The sequence below is a fragment of the Hipposideros armiger genome, unplaced genomic scaffold (genome assembly GCF_001890085.2).
Source record: "Hipposideros armiger isolate ML-2016 unplaced genomic scaffold, ASM189008v1 scaffold_182, whole genome shotgun sequence".
In the NCBI taxonomy this organism is placed as follows: domain Eukaryota; kingdom Metazoa; phylum Chordata; class Mammalia; order Chiroptera; family Hipposideridae; genus Hipposideros; species Hipposideros armiger.
In genome coordinates, this window is record NW_017731532.1 from 694840 (window position 1) to 707841 (window position 13002).

Below are 13002 nucleotides of genomic sequence, written 5' to 3' on the forward strand. Positions count from 1 at the left end.
AGCAGTAATAATTCCTCAGCCTTTCCCTCTCATGTCCTTCACAGTTTTAAAGAGAATGAGTGTTAAATTCTAGAGGATGGTCTTCTAATGTCTGTTCATGATGCAAACTCAGCTCATATTTTCTTAGCAGAAATTCCACAGAAATGCTGCTATGCTCTTTTCAGTGATCACATTACTGAGTACCTGAAGTTGACTCATCCCATTATTGGTGATATTAACTTTTATTATCTGGTTGTGTTGGTGGCTACCAGGTTTCCACACCGTAAGATCATTACGTTTCCCCTTTGTAACTGATTACTATTAGTATTAGAGCTATGCCAAGGTTGTCAGTAGCATCTACTGACAACTCCTAAGCACTATCATCGCTACCAAATGGATATATCCCCTATCATCCTTTCTATGCTTATCAGTGGGCACTCCACCGTAAGGAAGAGCTTTCCCTTATTTATTTATTATGTAATTATTCAAGTATAAATCTATGCATTCCTATTATGTTCAATGGATTGTAATCTACTACTATCATCATTTATTTTAATATGCAAATTATCCAAGATTTAGCCAGTGGGAGGCTCTTCCAGTATCTTGGGTCCCTTTGGCACATCTTCATTATATTGGGAGCATTTCCTTACTGGCAAAATATGTTCCAGGTTCATCTCATACTTTTTCTGGCCTAGGTCTGGAGTCAGTCTTTTCTCCCAAGGGCTCTTATTCCTTCTAGTGAAGAACAGTACTCACACATCAAGATCTGGGTTCTCACAGTGTTCATTGTTAGTTGGGTATATTGCTTTTGGACCCTCTCAGTAGACTCTGAGCTCAAAAATCTATGTATGTGTATATGCACACACATACACATCTATGACTAATTCTCTCTCTTTTGTACACACACATACCATAAATTCAGACTCTCCAACACTAGTACCTCCAATTCCAATCCAAAACCTCAGGATTATTTTATCCTTCTTCCTTTCTGTGTTTGTATTTTCTCCAACAGTAAAAAACCTTTTATTATCTTCAATATATTTTACTTATTTGCTCAATCAATGTATTTTTTGCTCAATATATAATTAATCTCCCAGCTACAATGGCCACTGCTTCTTTCTGCCACCTCTCTGTGTGACTCCTTGCCTCCCTGAATGTCTTAGCATGCAAGGAAGGTAAGGGCTTTTTATGTGCTTTTGCAAGATCTTATACCCCATTTTCATAGAACCTAAATATGATCATAGCTTGTTTTCTTCTCTGTATTTCCAATAGACTGTAAATTCTGAGAGAGTATGGACCCTATCTGTGTCTGCTGGCTCAGAATAATACATATTTATTGAAGGAATAAAAGGGATAGGGCTTAGATTTGACAGTTTTAGGAATCATCAATGATAAAGTCATAAGAATGGAATAGAATTCAAAGAGTAAGAAGAAAAAAGATCAAATATGTAATTATTTAGAAATACCAGGAAGAGGTAGGAAAGGAAACTGAGACTGAATAGGTATGAAATTAAGGAGGGGACTAAGACCTACATTTCAGAAAAAATAAAGACAGTTTCAAGAAGGGAGAAATGGTCAATGCTATCAAAAGTTATAAAAAAGTGAATTAGGAGGAAGATTGAAAATATATGACTAACCAACATTATCTTCAAATGTGAGTTTGAAGTTCTTGCTTTTTTAAAGTCTCCACGTGGTTAAAGTTTTACATTCTGGACTTTGATTATGAATTTCTAAATCTCACAGGAGAAATAATACTTTATCACTGGAAATCATTTTCAAATTTTTAAAAATGAATTTCAAAGACAAATTCAAAATTTTGCTTTTTCTTGTTTATCTTGGAATATCAGAACAATGATGTCTTTCTTTGTTTCTATTCATCATTTAAAAATATAGCATAATCCTACAGAAATCTTGATCAGTGTGAAGTTGTCTTTCAAAATGAGTGTCTTTATCTAAATTTAACTTTTAGTCGCTAGTGTTTGTCTTTTAAAATAAGTCAAATCCTAACTTTTGAAAATTTTATCAGTTCTGGGGATGATCAGATTATGGTTTTGTGCATCAACAAGGGCATAATCACTGCATTCCTTAAACCTTTAATGTCAGGGGGAACCCCCCCCCCCCAATTTATACATCTTGTAGTTGATATTATTTTCATATTTTTAAACATATTATACGTGTTCTATTCAGACTTGTTTTACTAGTTGCAAATTTTGGCATACATTCTTTGTTCCATAAAAAAAAAATCTTCACTCTGACAGAGAAAATAACACTAATGATGAGGTTCTTAATGATAACAAGCATAAAATCAACAATAATATACACTTATGAGCTAGCATATTTGTGCTAGGAATTGTGCTAAGCTCTTTATATTTATTATTTCACTCAATGCCTAGAACAATATCTTGAGGCTATTATTAATCCTTTTTGATTATGAGAAACTGAGGTTTAATGCATAAGTAATTTGTTAATTTGTCCATGGTTATACCAGTGGCAGGTAGCAACACCAGGGCTTCAAATCAGATTATCATACTCCAAAAGTTCTAAAAGACAAGCCTTAAATTCTAGAATTTAAAATAGATGAAATAATACAAAATTTTATTAAAACAGAAATAATTAAATGGAGAAATGTCTTGCTTCATGAACGAATCATTTAGTTTACAAAGGATTTATCATATGATTCCAATGCTAAGCCCCTGTAGGAACTTAAGATTATGGTGTATATTTCCTTGATATCATTAGATAGCCTACTTATAGAGACTAAATGCTTACCTGATGACAAAAAAATAGTGAATTTACCAATGCTTTTATGATACAATTCAGGTAACAATTTTGATCTACCCCAATTTTTAATGAGTCTCCTCAATGATATGAAATGAAGTAGAATAATATAATCAAGAAAACTTAGAACTAGAAGGGATTTTAGAAATACCTGAGTGCACTACCATTTTACTGGTAAAAAAAAAAAAAAATCAAGCCCCAGAAAAGTAAAGTGACTTGCTCACAGTCATACATAACTGGGCATTGCTGGCATTTGAATCTAAGATGCTTAACACAATTGAGGTCTTTCAACAACATCATTTTCCCTTTTTTTTTTCCTGTAAAAAGGCATTATCAACAGAAAAGATATTAAAATACAGAAATGTTACATTCAGTGTAAGAAGATATTTGTTTCCAAAGCACAGCTCACCATTTGACATATATATATTTACTTATTTTTCTTTTTTCTATATCTCAACCACTGTAACTGCACTATCTAATACAGTAGTCCTTTGCTATATGCGGCTAAACTTAAATTAAGATTAATAAAGTTAAAATTTTGGTTCCTCAGTCACTCTAGCCATATTTCAAGTACTCAAAGGTGCTCTAAGTACGATAAAGCTATCGCCTATGACAGTGTAGAAATGGACCTTTCTATCATCCCAGAAAGTTATATTGGGCAGTACTGCATTACAATGCCAGTTTCACAAGGTGGTTTTCTTTAGTTTGTTAACTGATGCAGCTCCGCATCTAGAATTGTGTCTGGCACATAGTAAACCTCAACAGATATTTGTTGAATCACTGAATAATTCTAAAATGAGATTTTATATAGTTCTATGAAATTTCCAATCCAATACATGGATTTTTTTTTTGTCTTATATCCAGAAAGGGTATATCTGACATAATGGCTATCAGATAATGATATATGTTTTGGCAAAAGTAGTAAACATTGTATCAAAAAGCTCTGTATAACTATAACTTAAATTGAGTACACAGCATTCACTATGTAAACTTTTCTTGTTTTGGGAAGGAGAATGAATTTATTTTTTGTCAGACAATGAATTTGTTAATTTCCTTCCTACAATGGTAGAAAATAATTGGAAAAGGCAAATATCTAGGATATACTCATAATTCAAATTCATAAAGAATATATTTTTGAGTTTCATTGGATTCAAAATAGTAATTTAAATACATTAATAGTGTAATTATCACTAAGCAATAAAGAAATATGGACATCCCAGTTGATAGGAAGGGATATTTTAAATTGGCAAAAACAGCTACTTTATTGTTTTCACCATAACCACTAATTTATATTAAACAGGTGCAACATATTTAATTTTTGAAGTTAGAGATATGCTATTATCATCCTTACAATTTTAGCTATAAGACTCCTACTATTTACGCAATGTAGAACATATTTCTTTTTATGCAGCTGAAGTCTTTCTTTTATGTTTGCATATTGATATCATTAAATAAAAGTTAATTTCTACATGTGAAAAATTTTACAAGGACAGAAAATTACTGGTGAAGGACATGCTAAATACAAATAGTGTCTATCGGAATAAGAGAACATGTGAAAAAAAGTATGTAGTTTGTTTAAAATACCTTGGTTATATAGGGATATAGTAAATTCATTTCTGTATACAAGTAAATGTCCCAACAACCTTTTTTCCTGCTCAAATACCTACTGATTTTTTCCCTATTTGAACAATGATGAAGAAAAGTCTTTTTAAGATTTGCCTATCCTCAGCATCCATTTTTTTTCCTTTTATCATGTAAAAACTATATATTCAATATTAATAAAGGAAATCTGATATGTGAATAACCAGAATAAAATATCTGTACTTTTATTTATCTATGTATATAATTAACTAATAACATTCTTTTCTAATCACAAATGAAATACCTGCTCAATGCAAACTTTAAAAACACAGAATAAAAAACATCACTCATAATCCTACCACCAAGAAATAAAGGATATGACCCTCACAGTCTTTTTGACAAGTGTATCTGTATGGAGGGGGCACATGCGTGGGGAAATTCTCTGAGTATATACAGCGATATGGCAAAGGTGATGAACTGTATATGTCTTGGTCCTTCCTTCTTTTTCATATTTGGTAATACATCATAAATATTTTTTATCAATAAATTTAATTCTATAGCATGCCTTTTAATAGTTGCATATTATCTCAGTTTATTTAACCATTCCTCTATTGTTGGACAAATACCTTTGAGACTTTCAATAAAATAGTTAGATGTAATGTGCTTTTAGAATACCAAAATCAGCTTTAGAATATAAAATGGTCAACAGCATTAACTATGTGTTATTTCAATTCACATATCTGTTGACAGAGTTTTAGGAATGGTCAGAAATAGAGTATAAATTCTCAAATTTCTTTAGACTAAATCAATTGTTTATTCTTGGTATCACTTACTAACAGTCTGTATTTCTGGCTGTCTTGGTTCCCTCAGCATAGTGTTGAATGAATATTGTGAATTTTTCTGATTAGATATTTTATCTGAGAAGGATAAAGACCTGCTCTACTCCAGGTTACTTCAACACCAATGACCCATTTGGACAGTTCAATCAATTCCAGGGTAAAATGGTGGAATCAAAAATATTTTTGGACTCAACTTCTGTGTTTCGTATGTTCTTCCATATATATTTATTCTTTGCTATATTGTAGTTTTGTAATTTGACTTCTCTTTCATCATTTTAGAGACTATTACAACTTTGTATATTTTTTGGTATACATAGTGATATTATACTATATACCAAATATCCAGTCTTATGAAGACACAAACAGTATAAAGCATTGTGGATATAGTCCCAAACCATGAAAACCAGCCCAGGAGAACTTAAATTAAAATCTATAGTCTAATTATTAATAATTATACATTCCAAAGTATCTGTTTATTAAAGAAATGTCTACTATGTTACAATGACTAAACACCATTGAAGAGGTATTTCACTTTTTATTTTCTTAGATACAATCTATCAATAAAACAAAATTTCATTAGTTTGTGGTCATTTTAAATAAAGAATAAAAAAATTTTAACATTTTTTTGCATATATCATTTGAATTAATCACCAAGAACAGTTTTACCAATTCTACTTTAATGACTACATAATGAAATTGAAGAAGCATTTTGTTGCTTGAAAGCATCATGCTCCTAAAAAAAGTTAAATTATTTCCTAAGACAATATGTTCATACTATTAACACAACTAATTTGCTCAGAAAATTATTTTTTAAAATAACACAAATGTAAATTTGAGTTACATGTTTGAATTAATGAAGTTTAACTATATACTTGTTGGTGGGGACAAAAAAAGAGCTACTCATAGAAGAGCACAATTGTTTTAAAATATATTTAGGTAAAGGGTGTTTAAAACTCTTGAGGAAAAGAGCCTAAATCATAACACTTTATTACCATTAACGTTTTAATTATGTCTTTTAAAAATCCAAAGGCATTATAAACTTGTTCTTTAAAAAAATTTCAAACAATCTAGATTTACAATTCCACATCACCACAACCAACCCACTTCTCTTCCTAAAACTGTGCCTTTCATTTTGCCAGTCTACAATAGGTATAGAACCTAGTGTAGTATCTTTTACAAAGCAGAGATTTCAACAATGACAAATGGATGGATCTCCAATAATTCCATCGTATTTTCACCACTGATACGGAATATATGAAGTGAAAAAAATTCTACCAATACACTTGTACAAGAAATTCACATTTCCCTAATTCAGATTTTCGGGAGGCTCTTATATCTATGTAATATACAAAGCTATGGTTGGGATGTCTGAAACACCATCACGACTCCAATAAAAGTAACGTTCTCCCCTGGGGGTGAATGTGGGTGCTGTGTGCAATAGCAGCAGAGAACACCAGAAAACTGGGACACTTAAAGGACAATGCATAATTTCAGTAAGAGTTAGGAGAGAAGCAGACGCTGTTTGCTATCAAATGTACTAGTAAGTGCAACTTCCTTCTGTTTTGGGTCGGGAAGGAAGCAGAAACAGAGAATAAGAATGAAAAAGAATTTATTGTAATAACAAGTTTACTTTAGATCCTGGAAAACGCTGAGGTATACAAGTAACAGAATTAAAGAAAGTGACAAAACCATGATCTTAAATATTCCATTTGGTTAAGCATTCAATTTCTTTTTGTATTATACACCTGTATGTTATCTGTATCTTAAAACTAAACTATAAACACCTTACAAGTGAAAACTGTGCTTTGTTCAATTTAGCAAATAAATATTTATGGTATTGATTAAAAACTATTTGAGTACAAAAGTTTATGAAAACTCAGAGCTCTTGTAGGTAAAAAAAAAAGTTAGACAATCTATTGTTAATAATTTCTTTATTAATAGATCTAATCCTATTAGAAGCAAGCAGCTAGCGATATGCCTAGTATGCCAATATAATTGGGCAAAATTGATATGAATGCTAGAGCCATGATATTGAAAATATATAAAAATAAACCAAATTACGTTCACAGAAAATTTTATTGCCATCCTTTAAATGAGAATATAATTGGCATATACCAAAATTATGCATATTTAAAAATTAGGTTCAATGTACATGACAGACTCCAAGTGTCAGCAAACTTTTTTCTATAAAGATCCACATAGTAAATATTTTAGGGTTGCAGGCCATCTATGGTCTCTATCATGACCACTCAAATCTTATATTGCAGTGTAAAAGAAGCCATAGATAATTCATAAATGAATTGAGTGTGGCCATGTTCTACAAAAACTTTATTTACAGAAACAGCCAAGCTATGGATTGTAGTTTCCAACTCTTGAAGTAGATTATATATTACTAGAAGCAGCATTAAATGGAAGAGAGAAAAGATAATTTAAAGTTTTTATAGGTAAGAAATATTTCTGACATTTTTAAGACCTTTATTGATTCTTCAAAAACAGAAAAACAAAACAAGACAAAACAAAACAAAAAACTTAAGTAGCACATAAATCTTACCTGGTTAGGTATCCTCAATGGGGGCCTTGGACCTCCAGGGTACCGAGGTGACATAAAAGGCTATTGAAATAAAACAAACAAATAAACAAAACAAAACAAAATAAAAAAGAGCACAATGTAAAATGACTAAATTATCAGGTTTGGTTATCAATTTCCTTTAATAACTTTAAAGTCCCCAAATTTCTTCACCTTTACTTCTATAGCTCTGTTTAAAATGGTAAAAAAAAAAATTCTTTTCCAAGAGTCATTGTGGTAAAAGAGATTTGGCTTTCCTTGATCAAGGGTTTGGTATGATTCAAAACTAATTATAAATTTTAAAGCTGAAGTTTCTTTGTATATTTTGAGCCTAGCAGATTATGAGGTGTGTACTTTTAACAAAAGAAAAAAATGGTCTTATATTAAAACTCAAGTCAATTTATTAGATGAATCAGATATGTTTCATATGTTGACTATCAGTCCACTAAGATGAATCAGCTAAGATATGTTGACTGTCAGTCCAAGAACTGCTTCAAAAATATCCTATAAGTATTTTAGTGCTAGTCTAATGCTACATGGAAAGAGAATATTTTTTATTACTCAGATTTGGGCACCATTTTTTGAAATTATTCCTAAAATTATTCAAAATTCAAAATGAAATTATTCAAAATGTAATTATTATATTTTTTCTATAAACATAAAAGTAATATGTTTGTTCAATTACATCATAACAGATAATTTACTTAAATGTAAGATTATTCCTTACATGGAATATAATCAAATTATCAATTCTAAAGGTTTGAACTTATAAAGTAAAATATTAAGAATGAATTATATAAATTAAGAATCAATTTAACAAAGGCTTGAGGGAGCCAAATCTATAGTACTTAACATAATTAAATTCCACATTTATAATGTATTTTCTACAAACATTTTTAGAAATTCGAGCTGTAGTTCATGCCTACATATATTTTCAAGGCCTACTTTAAAAGCAGCATCTGAAGAATAAAATCCTAACAAATTTATGCTGTGCAGACATTTCCTATAATATCTTTTGGAGGCTATGGACAAACCAACAAGAGGGACTTTAGGATTAAGCAAGCAATTTGGCTTTTGTCACCGTGGTCTTATATGATAATGTATTCCCAGGAGATGTTTTAAAAGAACAGAAAAGTGGATCATTCAGGTAATACTGTCACCTCCAGGTGATAAAACTTAAGTGGATTTTCCAAGTTTACATTTAAAAAATGCTTAGTTTACACATATCTGATCAAAGTTGTCTCCCTTTTATCATTTCTGAAACTGTAAACTGGATTAATTAGTTAGGTATACTGCCAACTAGAAGTTTATCCCAGTACTTGCACTCCCTCTGCTATTTTCCTAATCACCTAATTTCATTTAGGAAACTGTCTTTTTAAATTCTGGACTCATTTAAAAAATCTAATACTTAAATATTGTGTCACTGGCTTTAGACTGGTTGCCTTTCTTTCACAATGTTATGTTTTATGACATATTCACTAATCCAAAGTATAATTTCAATTTAGTTTCTGAAACATGGAGAAATAAAAATAGGTTACTAATGAATTCACTCTGAAATAGAATACAAGATAGAAATTATGTTAAAAATATTACTAAATACCAAATGCTGAGATAAGCATTGAGACGTGCGTTATTTGAAACAGAGCATGGAAGATTTGCACGTTCCTCTGAATGTAAAATGATGTTATAGTGTTGGTTTAATGAACTATTTGAAAAGGGAATTTTTTCCTGTAATCGACGGCATTGTGAATAAACGTATTTTAATGAGACGGCCCTACTCTCTTATCTGACTGTGAGGCCTCATCAAGGGACTGCTGAGAGAGAGCAGCAGTCAAGTGATAGCTGGGATCCTGCAGGGCCCAACAAAACAAGCTTGGGAGACAGACAGATTCTCTCTTTAGTTTTCCTCTTATATGTCCTCCTCTAAGAAGTCCAATATATGTTTTTTTGGCAAAAACAAACAAACAAACAAAAAAAAAACCAAACCAAAAAAACACTTATTAATTCCAATCTATAGCTATATATTTAAAGCAAAAAAACCAACAAAAATCTAGTTAATTTAGACAAAAAATTGACTACTTTTCACTAAAATATAAAGATTTCTATGGGTAAAGCATTTTTAATATCAAATTAGTGCTGCTATAATATAAGCTCTCAATTTTCAGATTGATCCTCACCTGAAGTTATCTAGTTAACACCTAGGTCCTTAGCTGTCTATACGTTGAGGTACAGACACAACAACAGAACCCAAAGGTTTGCATACTAGCAACTGAGAATATCCTGTACAAATATTTGTACTTCACTATTCAGAAGTCAATTTGCTTTCAAATATAATTTAAGATGTTCACAATGAACATCTTAAATTATATTTGGCCAAACATGGAAACAACCAAAGTGTCCTTCTATAGATGACTGGATAAAGAAGATGTGGTGTATATACACAATGGAATACTACTCGGTCATAAGAAAAGATGAAATAATGCCATTTGCGACAACATGGATGGATCTTGAGATTATTATGCTAAGACAGAAAAAGTCAAGAACCATGTAGCTTCACCAATATGTGGGATATAAAACTGAAAGCAACAAAGGAACAAGACACACAAAGAAATAAAAACTCATACACACTGACAATAGTTTAGTGGTTACCAATCAGAGGGTAAGGGGGTAGGGGGAGTAGTAGAAGACGGTAAAGGGGGTCAAATATATGGTGATGGAAGAACTGATTCTGGGTGGTGAACACACAATGTTATATATAGATGATATATTACCAAATTGTACACTTGAAATCTATGTAATTTTTTTTTTTAATTTTTTTTTTAGCTGAGCCATTGTGCCACCTGTTGGCAGCTCAGTGGCAGCTCAGCTTGGCTGGGACTCGAACTGCTGGTGCTCAGAGCCCGCACTCTTGAGTGAGCTCTTAACCAACTGAGCCACTTAGCCAGCCTGAAATCTATGTAATTTTACTAACCATTGTCACCCCAATAAATTTTAATTAAAAAAAGATATTAAAACAAATTTAAATTCTTTTATGGCAAAATACGAATCTGCCTAAAAGAGTCCCTACTAATAATATAAAGTACATCTATTGACAGACATGTAAGTGGACTCTGTATCGATAAATCTGGAAGAACAGGTTCTTCAAGATTCCTTGATTATGAAATGCGCTTCCTGTTTATATTTGCGGGGGAAAATCTTTTTAAATAGTTTGGAAATTAAAATATTTACCTAAAGGTGTCACGATGGTGAATCAATATATTAACTGGAAAAGCCTTCCTCTTGAAAAAGCTATTTATAATGTGTGTGCAAAAAACATTTGACTGAGTCAAAGGTCTGGATTCTAGCTTTTGCACCACCAATAATTAGCAGAGGGGACCTGAGCAAATAATTTTCAAGGCTTTAGTTTTCTAAATCTTAAAATGAGGGAGTTAGCCCAGATGATTTCTAAAGTCCCTTGAAAAAATCAACAAAATAAAAACCCATGCTTATGTGTTAATTATTGCCAGCATTATCCTTAAGTATAAATATTAGTTTATTGTAAATATAAGTATTTAAAAGTATATGGGGGTGGGGTGGGAGGTAGGCATATGAGCATATACTCCTAAGGCACAAACCGTCTTTATCAAGGAGCTGGAGACACTTATTTCCATGCTTTCCAGAGAAAAAGCAAAACTTAGTTAAAGAAAAAAACAAAACAAAACTCCAACGAACAATTAAGCTCTTTGTTCAGATCTAAGGTCATCTGGAAGACTAAAGGAGCTGCACTTCATGATTAAAAGGTATGTTAGAGATTCATTCATTCAACAAATATTTATTAAGCACCTACAAAGGCACTGTTCTATTGGTTGGACAGATCAGTGAATAAAGCAGATAAAGATCAGACTGCCCTCTGCTTAGGATTTTTCAAGGTTTACAATCTAGTAATAAATAGGAGAAACGATTTTTGGGAAAAATTGTTTTCTACTATCAGTCCTCTAATCTGGAACAAATAGAATGTTCTCTTCACCAAATGGCAAGTATCAATAAAAACCTGAAGAAAATATTTCAATCTGGTGCCTACCCTCAAAAGTCATATTACATCATCCCTACTTGATAGAACATGTAGTGCTATGAATGACTGAAAATCAAGGTTATGTTATTAAAAAAGGTTTTGAAATTAGACAAAACTTGTGGAGTAAGATTCTTTATAAGATAAATTGAGTAGCACAGTTAGCACTGTGACATATGGAAACTACATTTATAGGCATAAATTCTTTTTTCTACATATTTCAGCTGTCTTCCCAGAATAAATGGAATAATCCAAAGTGAAAGAAAAAAATATATATACAAAGCCAGAAAATAATAAATATTTGGTGACTAAAAAAAAAAAAACCTCACAGAAATACAAATCAAGTGTCCAGCTCATGTCCTCCAAGTAGTCTTCTAGAGAATCGTAATTTTAGATTACGATTTAGATTTAGAATCATAATTTAATTCAGTATAAATGTCATTCGATTTTAAAAGATTATTATTTTTCATTATATCAAGAATTACTCATAGAATTTGAAACTTCTGCTTTTCCAAATTTCTCTTTTACAGAGAGATTTTCCTTTCTTCTTTGCCCTTTCTGCTAATGGAAAGGAGTGGTTTTCCTCTTCTTATTTTGTCTTTCGTTAAGCCCTTAGTGTTTTATCTTAAGTCCCTGAGAATCAGAAGAAGCGAGCTGTTTCTCCCTCCTCACTCTAGTTAAAGGTAGACTGCTCAGTCCAATTCTTTCTTTCTCTGAAGATTCCAACTGTCCCTCCACAAAGGAATTGCTTTATAATTTACCAACACTGGAATTACAGGTGATAAAAACCATCTTAAACCCTAGCATCTTTTACTATCTACAAGATCAAACTGAACATCTTAAATGATACATTGCTCAAATGTTGTTAACTTTGTTAATATTTTCTAACATTAATAGTTTCTAAAAAAAAAACCCAAACCTATAAATATGATTTATCAACACCAGAATATCTCTACTTCTTGAGATTACTCTCCTTTCACAGCCAAGTACATTTCTATTAATCCTCCAAAGGCCACTTTAAATGTCATTTCCTCTTTAAAGAATCTCTCTAGGCTCCTTTCCTTCTACTCCCTTAGCACTTTGTTCATACCATTATCATGGAGGATTTAGTGCACTGCAGTATAATGTGTGTCTTGATATGTAGAAAACACATTTCAGAGGAAAGAACACAAAAACTGTATCAGGGAGCAAGCAATTACCCTAGCGCAAGG

General features: G+C 31.6%; 1 protein-coding gene across 1 annotated transcript in view; it reads right to left on the reverse strand.

Annotated features, from left to right (window-relative positions):
• Window positions 1–13002, reverse strand: part of SSBP2 (single stranded DNA binding protein 2) — a 280570-nt gene that overhangs the window by 50712 nt on the left and 216856 nt on the right. The window contains exon 6 of the mRNA XM_019652585.1: window positions 7729–7788. Coding sequence (XP_019508130.1) covers window positions 7729–7788 — 60 coding nt within the window. The remainder of the gene's footprint in view (window positions 1–7728; window positions 7789–13002) is intronic.